At 50.4% G+C, this 18,976-nt stretch overlaps 8 protein-coding genes across 8 annotated transcripts; 3 read left to right on the forward strand and 5 right to left on the reverse strand.

Annotated features, from left to right (window-relative positions):
- Nucleotides 1-467: 467 nt before the first annotated feature.
- On the forward strand, nt 468-4,654 carry J3458_002175 (uncharacterized protein). The gene is made up of 2 exons (XM_007814524.2): nt 468-1,342; nt 1,453-4,654. Exons 1-2 carry the CDS (start codon nt 1,213-1,215, stop codon nt 3,171-3,173), a joined length of 1,851 nt encoding a protein of 616 aa, XP_007812715.2. The 5' UTR covers nt 468-1,212; the 3' UTR covers nt 3,174-4,654.
- Nucleotides 4,655-4,985: 331 nt separating this feature from the next.
- Nucleotides 4,986-7,523, reverse strand: J3458_002176 (uncharacterized protein; the record flags this gene model as incomplete). The annotated part of the gene is made up of 6 exons (XM_066117164.1): nt 4,986-5,173; nt 5,233-5,916; nt 5,966-6,143; nt 6,195-6,452; nt 6,519-7,307; nt 7,509-7,523. 6 exons carry the CDS (start codon nt 7,521-7,523, stop codon nt 4,986-4,988), a joined length of 2,112 nt encoding a protein of 703 aa, XP_065979055.1.
- A 530-nt stretch (nt 7,524-8,053) lies between these two features.
- Nucleotides 8,054-9,258, reverse strand: GPI8_1 (glycosylphosphatidylinositol anchor biosynthesis; the record flags this gene model as incomplete). The annotated part of the gene is made up of 2 exons (XM_007814522.2): nt 8,054-8,687; nt 8,759-9,258. The coding sequence occupies 2 exons, from the start codon at nt 9,256-9,258 to the stop codon at nt 8,054-8,056; spliced, it is 1,134 nt and encodes a 377-aa protein (XP_007812713.2).
- Nucleotides 9,259-9,644: 386 nt separating this feature from the next.
- Nucleotides 9,645-12,446, reverse strand: J3458_002178 (uncharacterized protein). Its single transcript, XM_066117165.1, has 3 exons — nt 11,965-12,446; nt 11,655-11,807; nt 9,645-11,593 (listed from the first exon to the last, which is right to left on the reverse strand). Exons 2-3 carry the CDS (start codon nt 11,670-11,672, stop codon nt 10,169-10,171), a joined length of 1,443 nt encoding a protein of 480 aa, XP_065979056.1. The 5' UTR covers nt 11,673-11,807; nt 11,965-12,446; the 3' UTR covers nt 9,645-10,168.
- Nucleotides 12,447-12,663: 217 nt separating this feature from the next.
- DPH5_1 (diphthine synthase) lies at nt 12,664-14,283 on the reverse strand. The gene is made up of 3 exons (XM_007814520.2): nt 14,047-14,283; nt 13,864-13,988; nt 12,664-13,809 (listed from the first exon to the last, which is right to left on the reverse strand). Exons 1-3 carry the CDS (start codon nt 14,179-14,181, stop codon nt 13,206-13,208), a joined length of 864 nt encoding a protein of 287 aa, XP_007812711.1. The 5' UTR covers nt 14,182-14,283; the 3' UTR covers nt 12,664-13,205.
- Nucleotides 14,284-14,426: 143 nt separating this feature from the next.
- SNU23_1 (U4/U6.U5 snRNP associated protein) lies at nt 14,427-15,276 on the forward strand. Its single transcript, XM_007814519.2, has one exon. The coding sequence runs from the start codon at nt 14,493-14,495 to the stop codon at nt 15,204-15,206; it is 714 nt and encodes a 237-aa protein (XP_007812710.2). The 5' UTR covers nt 14,427-14,492; the 3' UTR covers nt 15,207-15,276.
- A 317-nt stretch (nt 15,277-15,593) lies between these two features.
- Nucleotides 15,594-18,551, forward strand: ALG1_1 (mannosyltransferase). Its single transcript, XM_007814518.2, has 3 exons — nt 15,594-16,222; nt 16,286-16,479; nt 16,528-18,551. The coding sequence occupies exons 1-3, from the start codon at nt 15,964-15,966 to the stop codon at nt 17,374-17,376; spliced, it is 1,302 nt and encodes a 433-aa protein (XP_007812709.2). The 5' UTR covers nt 15,594-15,963; the 3' UTR covers nt 17,377-18,551.
- On the reverse strand, nt 16,831-18,551 carry J3458_002182 (uncharacterized protein). The gene is made up of 2 exons (XM_007814517.2): nt 18,185-18,551; nt 16,831-18,115 (listed from the first exon to the last, which is right to left on the reverse strand). Exons 1-2 carry the CDS (start codon nt 18,348-18,350, stop codon nt 17,751-17,753), a joined length of 531 nt encoding a protein of 176 aa, XP_007812708.1. The 5' UTR covers nt 18,351-18,551; the 3' UTR covers nt 16,831-17,750.
- Nucleotides 18,552-18,976: the final 425 nt, after the last annotated feature.

Genomic DNA, 18,976 nt, shown 5'->3' on the forward strand with positions numbered 1-18,976 from the left:
GACTGACGACAGGTTTGTGCATCCAGTTGGCAAGACGTTATGAAATTGCGCAAATGCGCGAGTGCACAGAACATTTCCGCGCTGTGATATCCGACACCTGCAGCCGCAGTAGTAGCTTGTCACTCCGTGGCCCCCGTATTTGAGCCAGAACTGAGCGTGTACCTGAGAGAATGTCGGACAACAAGAGTTGCATAATGTAAAGAAGACGGTGATTGAACCGATATTTGCGCTATGTGCCATGGCAACCTGCGAATCTGCTGTGCGACGCAGCAAAATCGGCGTCATGGCCCGCATGAACGGGGCTCCAGACAGAGGAGATAACTTGCACAAAAGCCAGAGACGACTGACTTATTTAGGGCGGCAGCGCAGCCGATACCCAAAGCGGAGGCTCAACCACGACGAACGGACCCCAAGTTCGAATGCAGGCATCAATCAGACCGAGTGCCAGCCCTTGAGCAAACAAACATCGCCTTGGCGCCCACAAGCCACCCCGGATGTCTGTCGTCTGACATCTCGACTGCAGGTCTTAGACGAGTTTTCCGCTGTGGCCCGCTGTGCGCCCGTTCCTCCGATTCTGCGCCCATTGAGCTGTTGACTCGTTGAACCATGGACCATGGTGCACCGTGCATCTCCCCATCTGCTCCTCCTCCCGTCTTTCCTTTCCATCGTTTACGCGCGTAACTGTGACTTCGTTTGCACTTTGCATGCGATAACTTCTTGAGCGTTGCTGTTGTTGAGCTTCGGCCCGCTCGTTCCATTCTTTACTGCCTTGGGCAAGCCCTTCCACTCTCTTTTTGCAATTACTGGCGAACCTATACCCTCTCTCAGGACGACGACGGAATCCACGCGCAGCAGACAACAACTTGTTTTTTGAACATCGTTTTCCATTTTGCATCGACAAAATCCTTTCCATCATTTGGCATCTGGTCCAACTGGCTTTCCCTCCTTTTTATTGTTTTCACAACCTTTACCAAGGCCAAGCTGAGACATTGCACCACTCCCTCAGACCCAACACGCTCGTGGACCAATAATTTGCTGGTACATTCTTTGTCTCCCTCGTATTCGATCACCCTGACATTCCAGTCAGTCACTCAATACACCAGCCGCCACACTAGCTCTGAGCAAATACATGCACCAGGCTGGGAGCACACGCGCTATTATTATCTCTGGGCTCTGGGCACCTTTTCAGTCTCAGCACTTGGACTTGACACGATGCCTCACTCGCATCATCGGCATCATCACGAGAGACGTGATAGTTTGCCCAATATGGACGACCTCTTCCGTAATCCGTTTGGAGATGACAGCAGCGTGAATGAGAATGCTCAACGGGATACAGGCGAAGGTAAACACTATTCTGGACTCAATGCTTTTCATGCCTCGATGTGATTCCTGCGGTTGCATTGCAGATATTGTCGTCAAACTTGTGCATCCAGAGCTGACACGAAACCATAGGCAACGGCCCGACACTTATCCGTACTGTTTATAAGACTATGGCGCCAACTTTCGAAGAACCCATTGCCGGCTACTCGACGATCAATGAAGATCCCAATCCAAAGCCAACTCAGGACTCGAGGCCTACCAGCAAACCAGACCCCAAGCCCACTCCGTCGACGACATCCACGACGAAGCCGAAGCCCGAGGAAACACTCTCGATGCCTACCGTCATTTCCAGGCCTGCCTCGAGTAGTTCGGTTCCCGAGACATTTCTCATCAAGGCTACTGGGAGCCCTACTCTGTCACCATCGATTGACTATGGCGCTCAGCCCACGTCAACACCAACATTGAACTTCGTCTCCAGCACACCTACGTCGGACTCAACGGCTGCTAAAAGTGGCGATGAAGGTACTAGCGCGGGAGCAAAAGCGGGCATTGCCTTTGGTGTTCTGGGTGGCGTGTTTCTTGTTGGCCTAGTCGCTTTCCTGTTGTTCAGCCGTCGCCGTCGACAAGCTGCTGAGCACCGCGGTGCCCACAACGAAAAGTCCTACGCCAATGCCAATGCCAATACATTCGACGCCGTGACTGCTCGAAGCGATCATCATGCTCCCCGTATTAGTTTGCGACCGGTCACCCAGTTCCTGCCTAATTGGGGCCTGGACAAACGCACAAGCAAGAGTGCTGGCATGGCATTAAATTCCGCTGCGGCTGTTGGAGCGAATAATCAGAACAATGCTATATGGGAGCGCCCGTCTACTAGCCAGAGCACTCACCCTGCCAATCCCTTTGGCAACCAGGCAGAGCGTGTTCGGGAATCAAATAGTTATGAAAAAGGTGCTTTTCCTCGCAGTGACCCTTTTACTGCCAATGGCCCTGCAATTGCTGCCGCAGCTGCGGCTGGTGCAGGAGTGGTTGGTCTGACAAGGAAGGCTTCAATGCGCAACAATACAGAGCGGAATATTGACCTCACTCTTCCTCCCACACTTGGATCAATACCACCGAGCCCTGCTGGAACAGAGTTCAGCATGACTTCTGCTTCTTCTGGTGCCCCAATGCCTCCGTCTAACGGTGCGGCAGCAATTGCGGCAGCTGGGGGACCGCCTAACTCCAATGTGCACAGGGTTCAGCTTGACTTCAAACCTTCATTGGACGACGAGATGGAATTGAAGGCTGGTGATCTCGTTCGCCTCCTACACGAGTACGATGATGGGTGGGCTCTTGTTATCCGCCTGGATCGGTCCCAGCAAGGTGTCGTCCCCCGAACGTGTCTGTCAACTCGCCCTGTGAAGCCCCGAGCTCCTCAAGGTGGACAACGACTTGGACCTCCAGTCAACCCAAATGGACAGTATCCCAGAGGTCCTAATCAGCCCCAAGCTCCCGGGCAACGGCCAATGACACCCCAGGGCCGACCCGTGACTCCTCAAGGCAGACCAATGACTCCCCAGGGCACGGCGCCTCAGGCTCGTCCTCGAATGGGGCCGGGAGGTCCTGGTATCCCGAGTCCTCGACCCATGAGCCCTGCAGGGCCTCCCCCAAGTCCTGCACCTCGTTATAATGGACTACCACCGTTGCCAGTGCATCCTGGAAGCCAACCTGCAAGTCCAGTTGGGATGAACCGACCGACAGGACCCGTTGGACCTGGACGTATAAACCCTGCTCAGTCACCACCTCCGGGTCCGCCTACTGGGCCCCCAACTGGACCAATTGGCAGAAAACCGGTGCCCGGTCAGGCTTATTGAGGCACGTGGCCACATAGCCTGAAACAATATGATCCGGCAACTCAAAAGCGAATACTGCAAGTTTGGTTTGGGAGTCAAAAGAGGAGCATGGATAAAAAATGGATGGCGTTTTGAGATGATGGGCAGTTGGATGGATATCATACTACCCTGGTAACTATTTATTTTCTTTTTTTTTTGCTGGGGATGATGGCGACCAGATTACTGGGAATCAACGAGCCAAACAAGAAGCCTCAATATTCTTCAACGTGTTTTTTGACTTTTTTGACTTTTTTGACTTTTGCAGATTTTTCTGTATTTTGTTGTTTTCCCTTCTCTCTTTCATGTTCCGTGTTTTATTCCCAGCCCAATATTTGGCCCTGACTTTTTTTGACTTTGTTCTTTTTCTTTCTGATGTTCATATATTTGTTCACGTATGGCGGATGGTTTACCACCACTGTCAACTGCTGCGTATTGTAGCTGTTTCTGGTTTCATTTGCGGCGCTTTTATGATTTTTGGAGGGAGCCTTGGAGTATGGTAATACCAAGGAATTGGTGATGGAAGCAATGCACTGGCACAAATGATCTCTGCTTAATGATGACGAGTACAGATCTGGGGCTCGACTTTGACACGAGCGTTTGCTTTTACGCAAGGTGCTTAACATGTATAAGTCCTTGATCAGGGCTGAACCCTGGTCTGAGTATGGGACTGGCTGGATGGGTTAGCTACTGGGTGAGGATGATGAAGTAGATGCTAGAGAGTCGCAGGACCGTCAGGATGTCACGCGATAGGATTATAAATGTAACTGAGATATTCAATTACCGTTCATCCGCGAACAAGTTGTTAGAGGCCCGCTGATAAACTGCGTATCAGCATCCGAAAGAGAGCAAGCCGGCTTTAGCAAATCCTCAAAGTTAGCTGAGCGGGAACGGGTATACTCTCATACTGACACGCCTTCACTTTGGCCAACGAAACAAGACACCGAACTAAACGAGTATTTCGTCATCATGGTCAAAGCAGCTGTGTATTTACTCATTTTCGCCGTAAGTCTTGGCACGACCAGACCATCGCCTTACACGGAGGATACTTCCGCAGTCCCCTTTATCCTCGTGTCCTTCGCACGACGACACCAGGGCTCTAAACCTCGACAGGTCTTTTGGAGGAAAGTGTCGAAAGGGGCAAGCGCGACAAGGGGACCCTTTGTGCTGATGGAATGGTCCGATGGTGGAACGCGGCTCTGAACTTGAACGAGTATATTGGTAGCGAGGAGGGGAAATTGGTCTACCAGGATGGGTATGTTTCACGGGTATTGCAGGAGGGCAAGTGGTACTCGGTGACTGATTATGGGACTCGTTGATAAGATCTGTCGGCCTTGCATCCTTGACGGGACGGTTGATGGGTCCAACGGCCGCCGGATTTGAAGTGCACTTTTGTGAAAGTGAAGGATATGCCCTGGTATACTTGCTCTCTTATGAATAGGGCAACAAGGTATGTAATATGTTGTGATGGCGTCGCTGATATATGTTTGGTGATGGTGCTGATTCGTCGTGCAGCATCTGGCGAATAGGCTCTCAGGGTGGAGGATGGGGGCTCTCTGTTTGCGGCAGTCACAGGGGGATTGGTATTCCCCCCTATTTTTCCCGGAGAAGGTAGTATGAGGAAGCATGATGTTTTGTGAAGCTTGTGGGGAACTGGGATGATTGTTGGTGATGGCTAGAGGGGACGAACTACACATAGCTCGACAGCGAAGTGACAACAATATTCTCGTCGAAAATAGCTGTATTAGTCCTACTCCAATGGGAAATACCAACTAGCACCGCGTGAGTACAGCTCGCTCAAAATAAGAACTTTCCTCCACATCCGCCGCAAACCTCTCCCGCCGATTCGACTACTGCATCTGGTCCCAAATGCTCCTTCGCAATCCGGGACAGCTCGGATAAGTTGAGACATCGCAAATCGCATACTGAGCACACCCTGGACACGCCTGGAGCCATGATTGCAAGTCCTGTAGCAGTGCACGTGGCTGTGAAGCCATACGAGTTAGCAGACAGTCTACCCAAAAGCGAGAAGAGTCCGGCTCACCGAAAGAATGGCCCTTTTCGCAAATCGACTCTATTCCAAACATGACCAAGCCCGTCTCGCAAAAGACGCACTTTTGCTTTGGAATCACACCCTTAAACATCTTCCTTAGCGACGTTTCGTGAACCAACGACCTATCTGTTGTCCCTGACAGGAAACTCGGCATATCTAGTATCCTGCCATACATGGCTTCCCATATGGTCCCTTCCGTGGTCAACTTCGGTACATGGGGCACCGTTGAGTCTGTACGCTCACCAGCATCCCATGAAAACAAGACTGTTGACCGTGGCCGTCTCTCGGCGTGTTGAGTGACGTGCTTCGATACCAGGGCCGCAATGGATCCATCTCCGGGGGAGGCGGCTAGGCCCCAAAGCCGGAAGCGATGAGGATGGACTTTTGATGAGACGGCTTGGGCTTCTTCCGAGACGGGGGTCATTTCGTGGACTTCGGGTTCGTCGAATTCAGAGTCGGTGTCCGATTCGGAATCGATGCCGCCGAGGGCTTCGACGCGGGATACTTGGCGGGTGACGGACCGTTGAATGTATTCGGCCCATTGGGGGAAAGGGGTTGTGGGAGGGAGGTTAGTCTGGTACCAGTCTTGGTTGGTGGGCGTGGCAGAGAGGCGGATGAGGGTGTACAGCGGCTCGGGGGGTTTCATGGATGGATCGGGGTGGTGGATGATGAGGCCTGGCGAATCAGTTGCCGCAAGGAAAATGGTGGACTTGAACAGACGCACCTGTTATGGGATTTGTAGAAATTTCGTCAGGCTGGGGGTATGAAGTTGAGCAATCTCGAGGTGAGTGACGTGCAAGACGGGGACCTGGATTTGCGCAGAGATCAACTTGGAAGGGTTTGACGACGAACGGCGTGGCTATTATACCGCGGGCCATTTGGCCATTGTCATCTTGCCAGATCTGCCAAATGTCAGCTTCTATTCCTGCCAAGCCCCTGGAACAAAGGAATACCGTGTCTTCCCACTTCACAAACGCATCCGCAGATAGAAAGATGCATATCGACGTGGTGTCGGCTTCCTCAACACGGATACTCGGGTCTTGGCCTCGATGCCAGCGTCCCTGAATAGTGACTCGCCGAAATCCAATGTGGTTTTTCCCCAAGTAGGCTATAGTTGCTGTACGGTAGTCGATTGTGATATGCCATGGACTCCACTTCAAGGAAAAGGGACCTCCTGTAGGGACGAATTCCGGATCTGCTGCTTCGGTAGCCTACAATTGTCAGCAAACGCAGGCAACCCCCCCCCTCGCGGGATCTACAAGCTCTAGGAAACTCACATCATGAGGTCCTCTTCCGTCGAATCGATCAATCTCAAATATCTCCCATCCTGCCACCTCAGAAGAAGACTCATCCGACTCGGGAGACTTGTACAAGAATTGTATCCCCATAATAACAACTTCCTGGGCGTCATTCAAGTATGCCAACAAGCCCATTCCCGGGGCAATTTCCTCAGCCCAGGAAAATGACACAATCCGTTCATTCATATTCCTAAATCCACTCTTGCTCTCACCATCAGGAATGGGCAAATTTGCACCCAGGCCCCAAAGGAGTTTCCAATTTCTGAATGTCCTCGTTCGAGACCTCGAGGACATTGCTCTTTTCTGATCAATGTACTCGCCCAACGCAACGATACTCCCCGAGGTGGTCATTACGGTCAAGATGGGCCGCAGGTTTTGCCCCAGGCCATTGGGAGACCATTCGACACGCATAGTCTGCCCCAAGGCTGAACCAGCTTTTGTCGCTTCCGCGTTTCCGACGCCTTTGAATACGAGGGGCTCCACGGAGCTGGAAGTAGGCAGGATCACGCCGGCAAAGGCGCATAATGGGCCGTTGATAGCTGGGTCCGGGCGGACGATGCCGCAAGCTGTGAGCGTGAGGGAGAACTGGGGTTGGAGGAAGTCGTCGTCAGCAGGGTCGTCGGGATTGTTGCCCGCCCGAGGGTATTCAGGCAGAAAAATGTGAATCGTGTCACCCGTTGCGACGGCTAGTTCGGCATCGCATGACCAAGCTATGGCGTGGAAAGCCAAAGGGCGGGCTTTCAACTCCAAAGGCTCGAGAGGCCTGGCCTACCCATTGATCAGCCTTGATGTGATTTATCATTGAAGACTGTTGTCACTTTTGAGAGTTGTGAAGTAGACTTGAATATGGGGACGCGGAACGATTCGCAAAAATGATTGTAATTACGGATCATTGTTGTCAATTGACGCAGGGTCGTGCCGAACGGTAGGCCAACGTTCTGAAGCTAATTTCGTTGCAGCTCTACTCACCTTTGACCTATCCATGTTTCTGCGGCGCAAACCAGCGCGGACCTTTAATTTTGATAAGATCACGTATTATCCATCGCATTGAATAAAAATGTATTTTACATATCGGAGCGATGATAAAAGCTAAACTGATTTGTCTGAGTCTTGCTCTCAGACAAAAGATGGATTGGCGCCACCCAGTGATGAAGCGTCAAAACCAACTTTGCTGACTAAGGCTTTTTTTTTTTTTGGGGGGGGGGGGGTAGCTCTGGTGGGACAATCGTGATGGGACAACATACGTTCGTTATACCAACATACCCCTCGCTCAACATATTTGTACCAAGTCTCATTTTATGCCTCTAGTTTACAGGGGTATACAAAACAGACGGAGAGAATGCGTGCCTATAAAGCAAACCTGCCCTTCTCCATTTCAACCTTGAACCAACGCCATCCCAAGTTCACTCTTGTGGATATGAACAGTAATTTGACAAGCATACCCCTCGGTTCGACAGGGCCATGCGTTCTCTATTTTTCCCTTTCATCTTTATTAAATTAGCATTCAGTCGTAGCTATATTTCTGAGAAGGAACCAATTGCCCACAGCAGACCACAGCCAGCCAGAGCAGTTGCACCGACAACCTTCTTGGTCCACCACTTATCGTCTGTCAGGACTGTGGCGCCTTGAATCTTGGTTACCGGCTCAGTGGAAACGCTGACCGGCACAGAGGACGTGTTCCTGGGGGCTGCATCCTCCTCAGCTTCCTTCTTCCGCAGAACAGCAATGGTTTTACTGAGGGCAAGTAGCTGCTCATCGAGGGACGAGCTCGAGTCGCGATCAACCTCCAAGTTTTGAATGTTGCCGAAAAAATCAGTAATGAGGCGGCTGCGTGCACCCTCAGCACCACCAGGGAATAGGTCGTACCGAACTCCAGCATGAGAGTGGATCTTTTCGTAGTCGTAGCTGTCGAAGAGTTCGCCTACAGTCCTGGGGCTGTTCAAATCCTTGACCTGGTTTTCGAGGAACTCCAGGTTATAATAGGTGTATCGATCGATAACAGCGACGCCAATGTCATTATCGGCGTGATGTGAATATGATGATTGGTCGAGCTCGGATGACCCAGTGGCGATAATGTTCGGCGAGTACAGTCTGCTGTACATGGTGTTTGCTTGGCAAGTGTCAATCATGAAGAGAATCTCGTGATATCTTCTCAAGTCTCAAATTAGCGTTGACTTGTACAACACAGCAGACTGAACAGTTCTTGGCGAGTTACGAACCTCTTCTTCTCCCACATTTGTTGGAAAGCATCTGCAAGATCAAAAGAACCGATTTCCTCGGCGTCCTGGAACTTCAAGAACTCATTCCCCCCGTGCCCCGTCATATACACAAGAATATTGCTTCGGTCGTCGGTCAATAAGCGTTTGCTGCGAGGCATCTCATCGCCAACGCGGTCTGTCAGCAGTCGTATAAAGTTTTCAACCGTGACCTCGTAGCCACGATAGTCGACCTCGATATTGTCGCCGTACAGATCAACAGCTCGGTCGGAATTGCTGTAGACGGTGCCGGGGAACGCATTGCGTGGGTTGCAGGCCATATCGTCAGGAAGCATGAGGATGATTTGTGAATCTGGTATGCCTAATCGCTTGACTGTTCTGTATACGGATAACACATTTGCTAAATGGCGGTAGTTGAACCAGAATCGAGACGTGCATACGAGAACAGCCCAGTTGCTTGTATGCTCCGAAAGGCCTGTGGTGGCGAGCATGGCCACAGCCATGGCTGCAAGCTGCAGCTGGGAACTTGTAAACTTCATCGTAGAGCACAGTGACACAGTAACATGGGCGCACGGAGGACCGGTAAAAATTCGTGCCCAAGAATTGACAATGATCACGACTTGGTAGGAAGAATTCCGGAGGCTGCAGAGCGCCCGGAGATGTGGTGATGGTCGGACACTGGCTGACGCGAAGTGACAGATGGCTAGGGGTGGGCTTACAAATGGGCACGGGACATCGGCCAGATTAATTAGCCAGCGCTAGCTGGCGGGGCACACCTGCCCTTTCAACCACCTCCCCCAGAATGCGAACGTTCAATACATATGATATATCCCTTTGAGTGCGGTAAGGTGCAGGTATAGTCTTCTACGGGGATAATATCCAATGAGGATTAAGAAATAAACAGGTACAGTGCCCATTTATTTATCACTAATAATGCTTGGTACATTAATTAGTAGCGTCTTTGGCCAAGATACAGGTAAAAATACCTAGGTACTTAGAAAGGGTGCTCTGGGGCAGATACAAAAGCTGCACCTTACCGCACTCAAAGGGATACAGCTCGCTCGCGACTCAATGCCTCTTTATGCAACCCGCGGAGACCTTCATTACTTCGTTTTTCTATTACTATCCGTGCCTGCGACTTGGCTGCTAAAACTATCTTGCAAAGCTAATCGGCACACCAAGTCAGGAACCCTTTCTCGCGGTCCAGCTGTGTCTCATCAACCGGATCACTGCCGTCAACCTCAGCCAAGGGTATCTATCGAGTGACAATATCAAAACTAAGCTAGGGCCCTGGTTCCGACCATTCAGGTACATTGACTTCATCACAATTTTCGTTTCTGGCTCCCGAAAACGCCCAAATATTATCACCATAAAAGCCAGCATCAATAACTTACCAACCGCCAAATTATTTCTTCACTCAAAATCCATAAAGTCGTCGTCGTCATCTTGTTCCATCATAAAGCTCAGAAAGGATGAACCAGGGTGACCCTCACCACAGCACGGGCAGATTCCTTCGTCATCTGTCTCCCAATCAGGGTCGGCAATCTCATGTCCGCCTCGCCGGGAGAATTGTACCCAATATCGCGCGTCGTCGTCACGACTGAGCGGGACTCGTTTCCATATCACCTTGTCTGGGTCTCGTGACGATGTCGGGTGGCCTTCTTCGACGGGAGCGGGCGGCATGGTACCGATTCTGGCGTGGAAATGTCCGTGATGACTGGGACCATCCATTTCATCATCCTCGTCATACTCGTCAGAATCGTCATCATCTTCTCTGCCCTTGAATGCCCTGACAACCCTGGCACACCAACGCTTACCGGACAGTGGCTGCAGATGCTTGGCATGGGCAACGAATGATGGCGATCCATCCAAATATAGACCCTCGTCCTTTAGCATACCGCTTAATTCCGCTGAAGCCTTCATTCCGGCGTCGTCGAATGGCATGCCTGTTACTTGAAGCTCGTTAAGTGTACATCCCAGCTCATGGGAGGCAACCTCATGCAGCTCAGAGCCAGAAAAGGGGAGAAGCGTCTCCGAAAAATTGACGAGATCTAGTCGCAACGACAAAAGCCCTGGGAGTAGTCGAGGCCTAGGATTATTCTTGTCTTTGTAGTTCGGATCGTACGGTGCACGGAGGGCCATCAAGAAGTCTGTCACCTGAGACCAAGTATAACATCGAAAGCCCCCTCTAATGAGCGGTGGTTCCTTTGGTCGTAGCCGAACTTTCAGTAGTTGATCCTTTTTGAGGTCAGTATGATAGCCACGCTCAAGTCGATGCTTCCGGCGTTGGTCGTCGTAATAGCGGGCGATGATCCGCAGATTTAGATGTGTGATTTGGTTCCGGTACTGAGAGCTCAGTTCGGAGAAGTTGCGAAGTGCTTCAGGAGTAGTGAAAGTGAAGTTGTTCGTCTCCCAAAAGTATCGAGTGCCTTCTGTACGAAGAACCCTGCAAGTGGCCAGAAAATGTATCGCAACTTGATTGCCACGCGTCTTTTCCTTTTCGGAAAGATGCTCATGAGACAGCCTAGACAAGGGATCAATGATAGGATAAGGGCTTTTCATAGCGAATTTTAAGATCCTTAGAATAACCTCGGTTGGCAAACTAGGGCAACCAAGCTCGTGTGCGGACATAGAAGCCCGAGTCCGACGTCGAAGAGCAGGGTTCTGTTGTATCAAGTGTGCTTGAGCCACAGGTGACCAGGATATACCGTTTTCCCGTAGAATCCTCTTCAATCGCATGTTCTCCTCTACAAGAATTTGGTTTGTACGTCTCATGGGATGATTAAAGGATGCCTGTGCTTGGTCTTCCTTATCACGACATTCCCAAGGAAAGGCCATCTGCGTCGAAGTTAGCACACAACCGGAGCATCTCCCAGAAGAATGACAGTTAGCGTCATACCGTTGCGGACCCGGCCATAATGGGAACTTCTCTCTTCGAAGTAAAAGTTATGGTATACAGTCGTATTAGGGTAATGGAAGTCAGGGCTTCGTGTTTTGTATGTGTCACCGGCTAGACACTTGCTGTTGTATTGGGAACCCACGAGAAACGAAACTGAGTACATTTAAAGTCAGTTGACTTGGAAACAGAGCAGGCTGGGCGGCCGTGGCTGGGATGGCGTGAGAAGATGGAACAAGAAGTCTTCCCGAAAACAGAAATTGAAAGCAAAATGATTGAAACGCAGCCCGTGTGTCGTAGATGGTTCACCTACGCGCAAAGAACCCTCCTTCAGTGAGTGAACTGGCCGTTGCCAGCTGCACCCTGCCGAAAAAAAAAAAAGAAGTCGAAGTTTACAGGTCAATAAAGTCGTACATGGCTCCTGAAATCCAAGTCCCAAATATCAGGTAGCGTGACACAAGATCCACGACACGATGTTGAGCAACCCCGAGTGTCTACCTGGATCGGTTCGAATGTCGGATTGATGATGATAAGTGAGCAGGCGCCACCGACTGACCGGGTGGGGGGTCAATAGCCCGTAGCCAATCCAAACAACACTGTCCGTCTGATAAGGCCGCAGAGATGACTCGCTCGAGTGCCTCTAACTTTGTATGGGGGAGCGGGACGGTGATGTAGATGAGAATGCAAACTTTGGGAGAGAGGGATTAAGTTGCAAGCTGTGACATCTAGAACTGAGACCAGGACCTGCGTTCGGGGTTGAACATAAATTGTCTCAAGGGTCCTCCTGGTCGTTGCAGCTGATTCGCTTCGGCGCACTTGCCTGACAGTCAACCATAAGACCTCGCAATTGGTCTGTTTTGGCAATTTGGGTCAATGAACGGCATGAGTGGAGTGGGCATGGCTCGGACGCACCTTCTTCCTGGCGTCAGCAGAACCGGAGAGGGCAAGTACTGGCCAGAATGATTTGTTCCCATTGCGTCATGTGACAGTCCCAAGTATGTACCTCCACCTCGAACGAGTTAGTATTTGGTCAGCATTGTCGGCAATTATTACTCGAACATGACATGGTGGATTGCTTGTAATGACCAATTCGAGGAAGCCGCTTTTTGTGTTTTCAGTATTGCCGAAGAATTGCGAGCGGACAGCACAAAATAGTGGAATCTCATGTTTCGATTTAATGACTTGACATCCGAGGCATGTCTCAGCGATGTGTTTCGGGAAATGACATCAGGCCATGATCGACCGTCCAATGCCGATATAATGCAAGACCTAAGCAGTTGAGACCACCCTGCAGAGTATTCGTGCTCGATTTGTATAAAGTATGACCGAATCTAGGTCCAGTAATTAATATCCACGAAGTGCCTTGGAACATCAAAGGTCTTTAATATTTGCCACGCTGCGAAGCTTGACCCCCTCAGTTACCTGTCCATAAGGGGCTCGATTTCTTTATTCAGAGTACGGATATCATTCTAGTCATATTGCAAAAAAACTGCTGCTTAAGACAAATTCCAATATGCTCGCAGTTTAGGTTCTACTTTGTGTAGTGGCAGGCTTTCAAAGCTGCTTCCCATAGTCCTCCTTCCAAATCTTGTCCCATTTCTCCTTATCTACAGCAAATTCCCGAACGTAGTCAAGTTCCAGCTCATGCGTTCGCCTTCCCAGAAGAACCAAACTATGTAGCGGGGGCCCGAGCAGATCATCAGTCGAACAAAGCTCTTCCAGAGTCCCGGCAATGAACTTCTCTGTTTTCCCGCCCACTCGAGCCGCTCCAATCGCCAAACTATCACGGGTATATGCACCTTCCCTCTTTTCATCTTCAATCTCAATCATCTGCTGAGCGCACTGCCCTGCGGTCATGTATCGTGGGGGTTCATAAACAAGTCTTCCTCTAGCCATATTCTCCAGACTTTGTTCTTTGACTTTGATATCCACCAAAACCAACGTATGCAAACCAATATTACGATTCTCCTTGATACGGTCGTAGAAAGAAGCAGGCTTCCATGAATCTGTAAAGAACACCATGGACACTGTTTGTCCAAAGTTATATAATTGGAGGCCGCAAGCGCCGATGCCGGACATGATGGATGCGTTTGGTACAGTTCGCACAGGGATAGACAGTTCGCGTGCTCGAATAACTAGATCGGTGTGTGTTGTCGCACTGCGTTCTCTATCAGCCTCGATTGTGGGCGGTGGCCAGCATTCATCTGCTTACCCGAAGGGATCGCCGACGACAAGGAAAGCAACGTCTTCGTTTTGGGCGTTGCGTAAAATCTCGTCGCTGTTTGATTCGACCATTTCACGGTCGGCGATTGTTATTGAGCGACCATAATACTCCTCCTGCGGAAAAAAAAAAGAGTTCAGCCAAATTCCCCGGATCAGGATGACGAAGGCTTACAAGCACAGATTGGTCCACAAGCAAGATGCTGGTGTAGGCTTCCAGATACACTCTGGACGCCTTCTTGACGACTTCCAGACCCTTCACCGTGATATCGGTCTCGTCGGATAGACCGAGTCCCACAAGATACAACATTCTGCCCGGTCGAACTGTTTCCGCTTATTGCAATGCTGAGAAAAAAAAAAAGGGAACACAAAAAGACTGGTTGACGTTTGGAGTCGAGAAACAAAAAATGCCCCTCCGCGGGGTAGTTTTCGACACACCAGCACATACCAGTGTTAGACCTGCATTGGCAGCTCGGCGCGTCCCAGACCCATCTATGGCCATCTAACACCAGCAGAATCCCCGTCCATTGAAAATGATCCACCAACGCAAGAGCTCAGTCTTGCAATATCCCGACACAGGACGCAGTGAAAACATCAACAGGCCGCCGCGTCGCCACCATCATGACCGACTCCAAAAATGGCAGCGCATACGGTGCCCCGGCTGGCGACACTGATTTTCGAAAGACGTGGGATCTAGACGAGTATGCGGCCAAAGCCAAGGAACGCGAGGCCAAGGAGAAGGAGGAGGCAAAGGCGCGCTACGAAGCAAAGCTCGCTGGCAAGAAATACCACAAGCCATTAACTGGCGATGAGACGTACACCACGGCCAGGCGGAATGTCATCGACCTCACTGCACAAGTCGGCAAGACGCAGCTCGTGCCCGCCGGCGCCGGCGTCGGAAAACGCGGACGAAGCGCCGGTTTCTACTGCGAGTCGTGCGACCTCACATTCAAAGACAACAAGCAATTCATCGAACATTTAAATACTACGCAGCATCTGTTGAATACCGGCCAAACGACGGAAGTGAAACGTGCTACAGTGGAGGAGGTTCACGAGCGCATTTCGTACTATATTCGGAAGAAGGAAGAGCTGGAGAAAGAAAAGGCCACGAGCCTACACGAAAGGCTGCAGATACGAGAGGAGGAGAGGGAAAAGGAGCTTGAGGAAAGGCGGCAACGAAGAAGAGATGAGGCGGAGAAGAAGCGGAAGGAAAAAGAGGATGCTGCCAAGGTCAAGACAGAGTATGGTGAGGATGTGCGTATCGAAGGAGAGCATGACGAAGACGATATGATGGCTCAGATGGGCTTTACCGGATTTGGATCATCCAAAAAGTAGTGTTTTCTAAACATGAAAAACACACCTAGTGATTAATTATACATTTGATACCCCGTGGCAACCGCTGGACCTAGATTTACTCCTGTGGGGGGAAGACCGCTCGCGAGTGAAAGGCAGTTGAGTCCTTACCAAAGAAGCGCACAAATTGCACACTCTATATACATCGACTTTGTTTAGAATCAATTGAGTCTTTGCGCCAAATGTTGCCGCATGCTGCTTGACTCGTTGGTGACAGAGTTCGGTGAGGTTCGGCCGAGCAAAGAGTTGACAGTCACCTTGGGTCACCAAGCTGCATCGGCCTGCCCCACGCACTTTACACCAAAGTAACTCCATATGCAGAAGCTGGACAGATGGCCAGGGGTGTTGCATCTCCAAATCAACCACGTATCGTTCCTTGGCATCACCGTCAGCTACCCCGGATAACACGCTGCTGTCCCATCCTGGAAGGCGATAAAAGGCTAGGCAACGCCATTGAGGAGGAAGTGCGCAGTCTCGGTCACGAAGGCTTCAGCATTCTCACGTGTGCATTTGGGCGAAGCATCAACCAGAAGCCATCACGCTGAGCTGGGCCTTGGCGCTTTTGAATTCCTCAACCAACGCCGCGAGCCAATGTAAAGGACACTGCAGACTGTGGTGACTTGTTCAACTGGCTTGAATACGCACAACCAGCACGACTTGCGCAAAGCTAGTGGTCATTCCAAGCTTCAACTGGGTGAGCTTCCAGCTTTCCGGCCCGCCGGCCCGCCTGCCCGCCATCATGGATGCAGCATTTTTCTTGTCCCTTTCAGCGGGAATTGTCTCTGTCTTTCTGATGAAATATGGCCTCCAGGCACTCAGATGGCTAGCCTCAGCTCTTTACTACTCTATTCCGACCCGTTATAAAGCTGCACAAAGATCTGAGGATGATCATATCCAGATTCTAGTCCTGGGCGATATTGGGAGGAGTCCACGCATGCAGTATCACGCCATCAGTGTTGCCAAGCATGGCAGGAAGATTGACATTGTGGCATACAAGGGTGAGTTTTGCGGCATGCTTTCCCTTCTTCTATTGGGATGCTGCTGATATTGATGCCTCGCAGAAACTGCCAGACATCCTGACCTCATTGGCAACGACAGAGTGTCCATGTATGCTCTCGCGCCGCAACCAGAGTGGATTGCTTGGGGAACGTTACCCTTCTTCCTGAACATACCGTGCAAAGTCATTCAACAGTTCTGGACGCTGTTTTACACCATGACGTGGGCGACTCCCGCCGCAAAATGGATCATAATTCAGGTAGAACCACTACGAGTTTGTAGAAGACTTTCGCGCTAACTCTGATAGAACCCTCCATCGATTCCCACTTTCCATGTTGCTCTAATCGTATCTCTCATCCGCGGAAGCAAAGTAGTTGTCGACTGGCACAACTATGGGCACACAATTTTAGCCCAGAAATCCTTGTACTCTATTTTTGTTCCCTTTTACAAGTGGTACGAGATCATCCTCGGCAAGTATCTCGGGAACGCCAATCTAGCCGTCACGGATGCCATGGCTCGTGAGCTTCGAGGGCCGAAATTCAACTTGAAGAACCCGGTCTACACCCTTCACGACCGCCCTCTTGATCTGTTCCAACCAATCACTTCCACGAAAGCGAGAAGGGAATTTCTCTCGCGGCTGCCCGAGACGAAACCCCACGTTGGAAACATTCTCGACGGAACGATGCGGCTCATTGTCAGTAGTACGTCGTGGACTCCAGATGAGGACTTTAACATTCTCCTTGAAGCCCTTGTGCTCTATGCGAACCCCAGCGAAGACGATGCCTCCAGCGAGCCGCCTTCACCCGTTCTGGCCATCATCACTGGCAAGGGCCCAGAGAAAGAAAAGTACCTGGAAATGATCAAACAGATCCAGGACAACGGACGGCTCCCTGGCATCAAAATCCTGACAGCCTGGCTTTCTAACCGCGATTATGCCTCGCTCCTTGGCTGCGCTGATCTCGGGGTTTCGTTGCACAAGTCCAGCTCTGGAGTTGACCTGCCCATGAAAGTGGTTGACATGTTTGGTGCCGGTTTGCCTGTAGCAGCTTACAGTGCATTTGAAAGCTTCAGCGAGCTTGTCAAAGAGGGACAAAACGGGTGCGGCTTCGAGACCGCCGCGCAACTGACGGAAATTCCTGAAGAGACTGTTCAGTGAGAAGGGTCAGGACGAGTTGACTCGGCTGAGGAAAGGAGCCATCGAGGAGGGGTCTCTGCGATGGGAATGAGGAATGGGATCGTGTCATGGCGCCCATAATTGGTATTGATGCCAAGACGGGAGTTGTGCATTAGATGAATCAATGGAACGAAAAGGAATTGAAAACATGTCTCCATGAAGAAATACACCGACATGACCAGGTTACAAGTGCTCTCATTTTACATGCCGTTTGCAGGCCCTTGAAACTCCGTGTACCTCGTAAATAAAAAAAGGCATCCTAGGCTGCGCCACACCAAATACCAACTCTTGAAGTCCAGTAAAACGCCACTGCTATGAAACTCCAGCTCTTCCCAAGCGCATCATTTTCACCATTTTCAATCTTCTCCCAAGCTCTCACGGACACATTTTCGGCACCTCTTCCTGAACTCCTTGTGCTTCCCCTCCCTCTCCTCCCGCAGCAGCCTCGCAGCCTCGACATTCGCAGGGCTCTCATCGTTGGGGCTATGGAATAGGCTTATCGTGCTGAGGAGAATGGTTTCCGGGGATTGAACGGGGCTCCACCGCTCCGCGGCGGTTTCGTAACCATATTCGTCTTCCTCGGGAGGATGTAGGATGGATATGCAGAGGTTGCCGTTCTGGTAGATGTTCGGATGGAAGGGGATGGGCGTTTGGAAGGTCAGAGACGGTGGCATGTGCGGGTACGTGGGAGGGAAGACCATGCGGGCTCGAAAATTGCCTCCTGCAGAGCGTTAGCTTGAGGGTAATGCCGGGGCCACGGGCAGTGCGACGGGTTGAAGGAAAGGCGCACCGCCGTAGTATTTGCAGTCGTCGTTTATCATGAGCATCACCTCCCATTCGAATATGTTGCTGTCGTTGACGAGGCCGCAGGAGATGCCGGGCAGGTCTTTGCCCGTTTGGATCTCCTTGAGCTGGCGCTTTAGGAGGGCGGCGGCCGGGGAGGTGGTTGATGCCATGGCTGCGACGGGGTTTCGACGGGGTTTCGACGGTCGGTGCGGAGGATGTCTTTTGTGCTGATTCGCGGGGGCCGGAGGGATGGGCCGGAGCCTGGCATGCGGTGTTGTAGATCTGGTTGTCAATGGTATTTGTAGTTGAAGAGGAGGGCAAGTGCCAGAGGGAGGTGGGGGCGGATGGCGGCGGCTGTTTCCTCTTAGCGGGGAAGGTTGATGTCACACTTTAGAGGGCACTAATTGTAACGATAATATATATATATAAGTTTATGTCTAGCTATAAAAGAGAGAATTATATACGCTCTTTTTATAAGTGCGCTTATTATTAGGGTTATTTACTTATAAGTTAAGGGTTTACCCTTATTTAATTATACGTATATAATTAATACTTATAATAAGTAATTTATTTTAATATATCCCTTAATTAAGTCTATTATTAAGGTTATTATAAGCTCTCTTTTTCTTATTTAAATGCTTAATTAAGCGTTAAAGCTATAATTATAAGCTTACTTACGTATATCTTACCTTTTCTTAACGTTTTAATTAATATAATCTTTTATTAATTAAGGGTTAGCTTATTAACCTTTTATTTATTAAGGTAAGTTAAATATAAGTTATACGTTCTTATTAGC

Source organism: Metarhizium acridum (assembly GCF_019434415.1).
Source record: "Metarhizium acridum strain ARSEF 324 chromosome Unknown scaffold_1, whole genome shotgun sequence".
Lineage (NCBI taxonomy): Eukaryota > Fungi > Ascomycota > Sordariomycetes > Hypocreales > Clavicipitaceae > Metarhizium > Metarhizium acridum.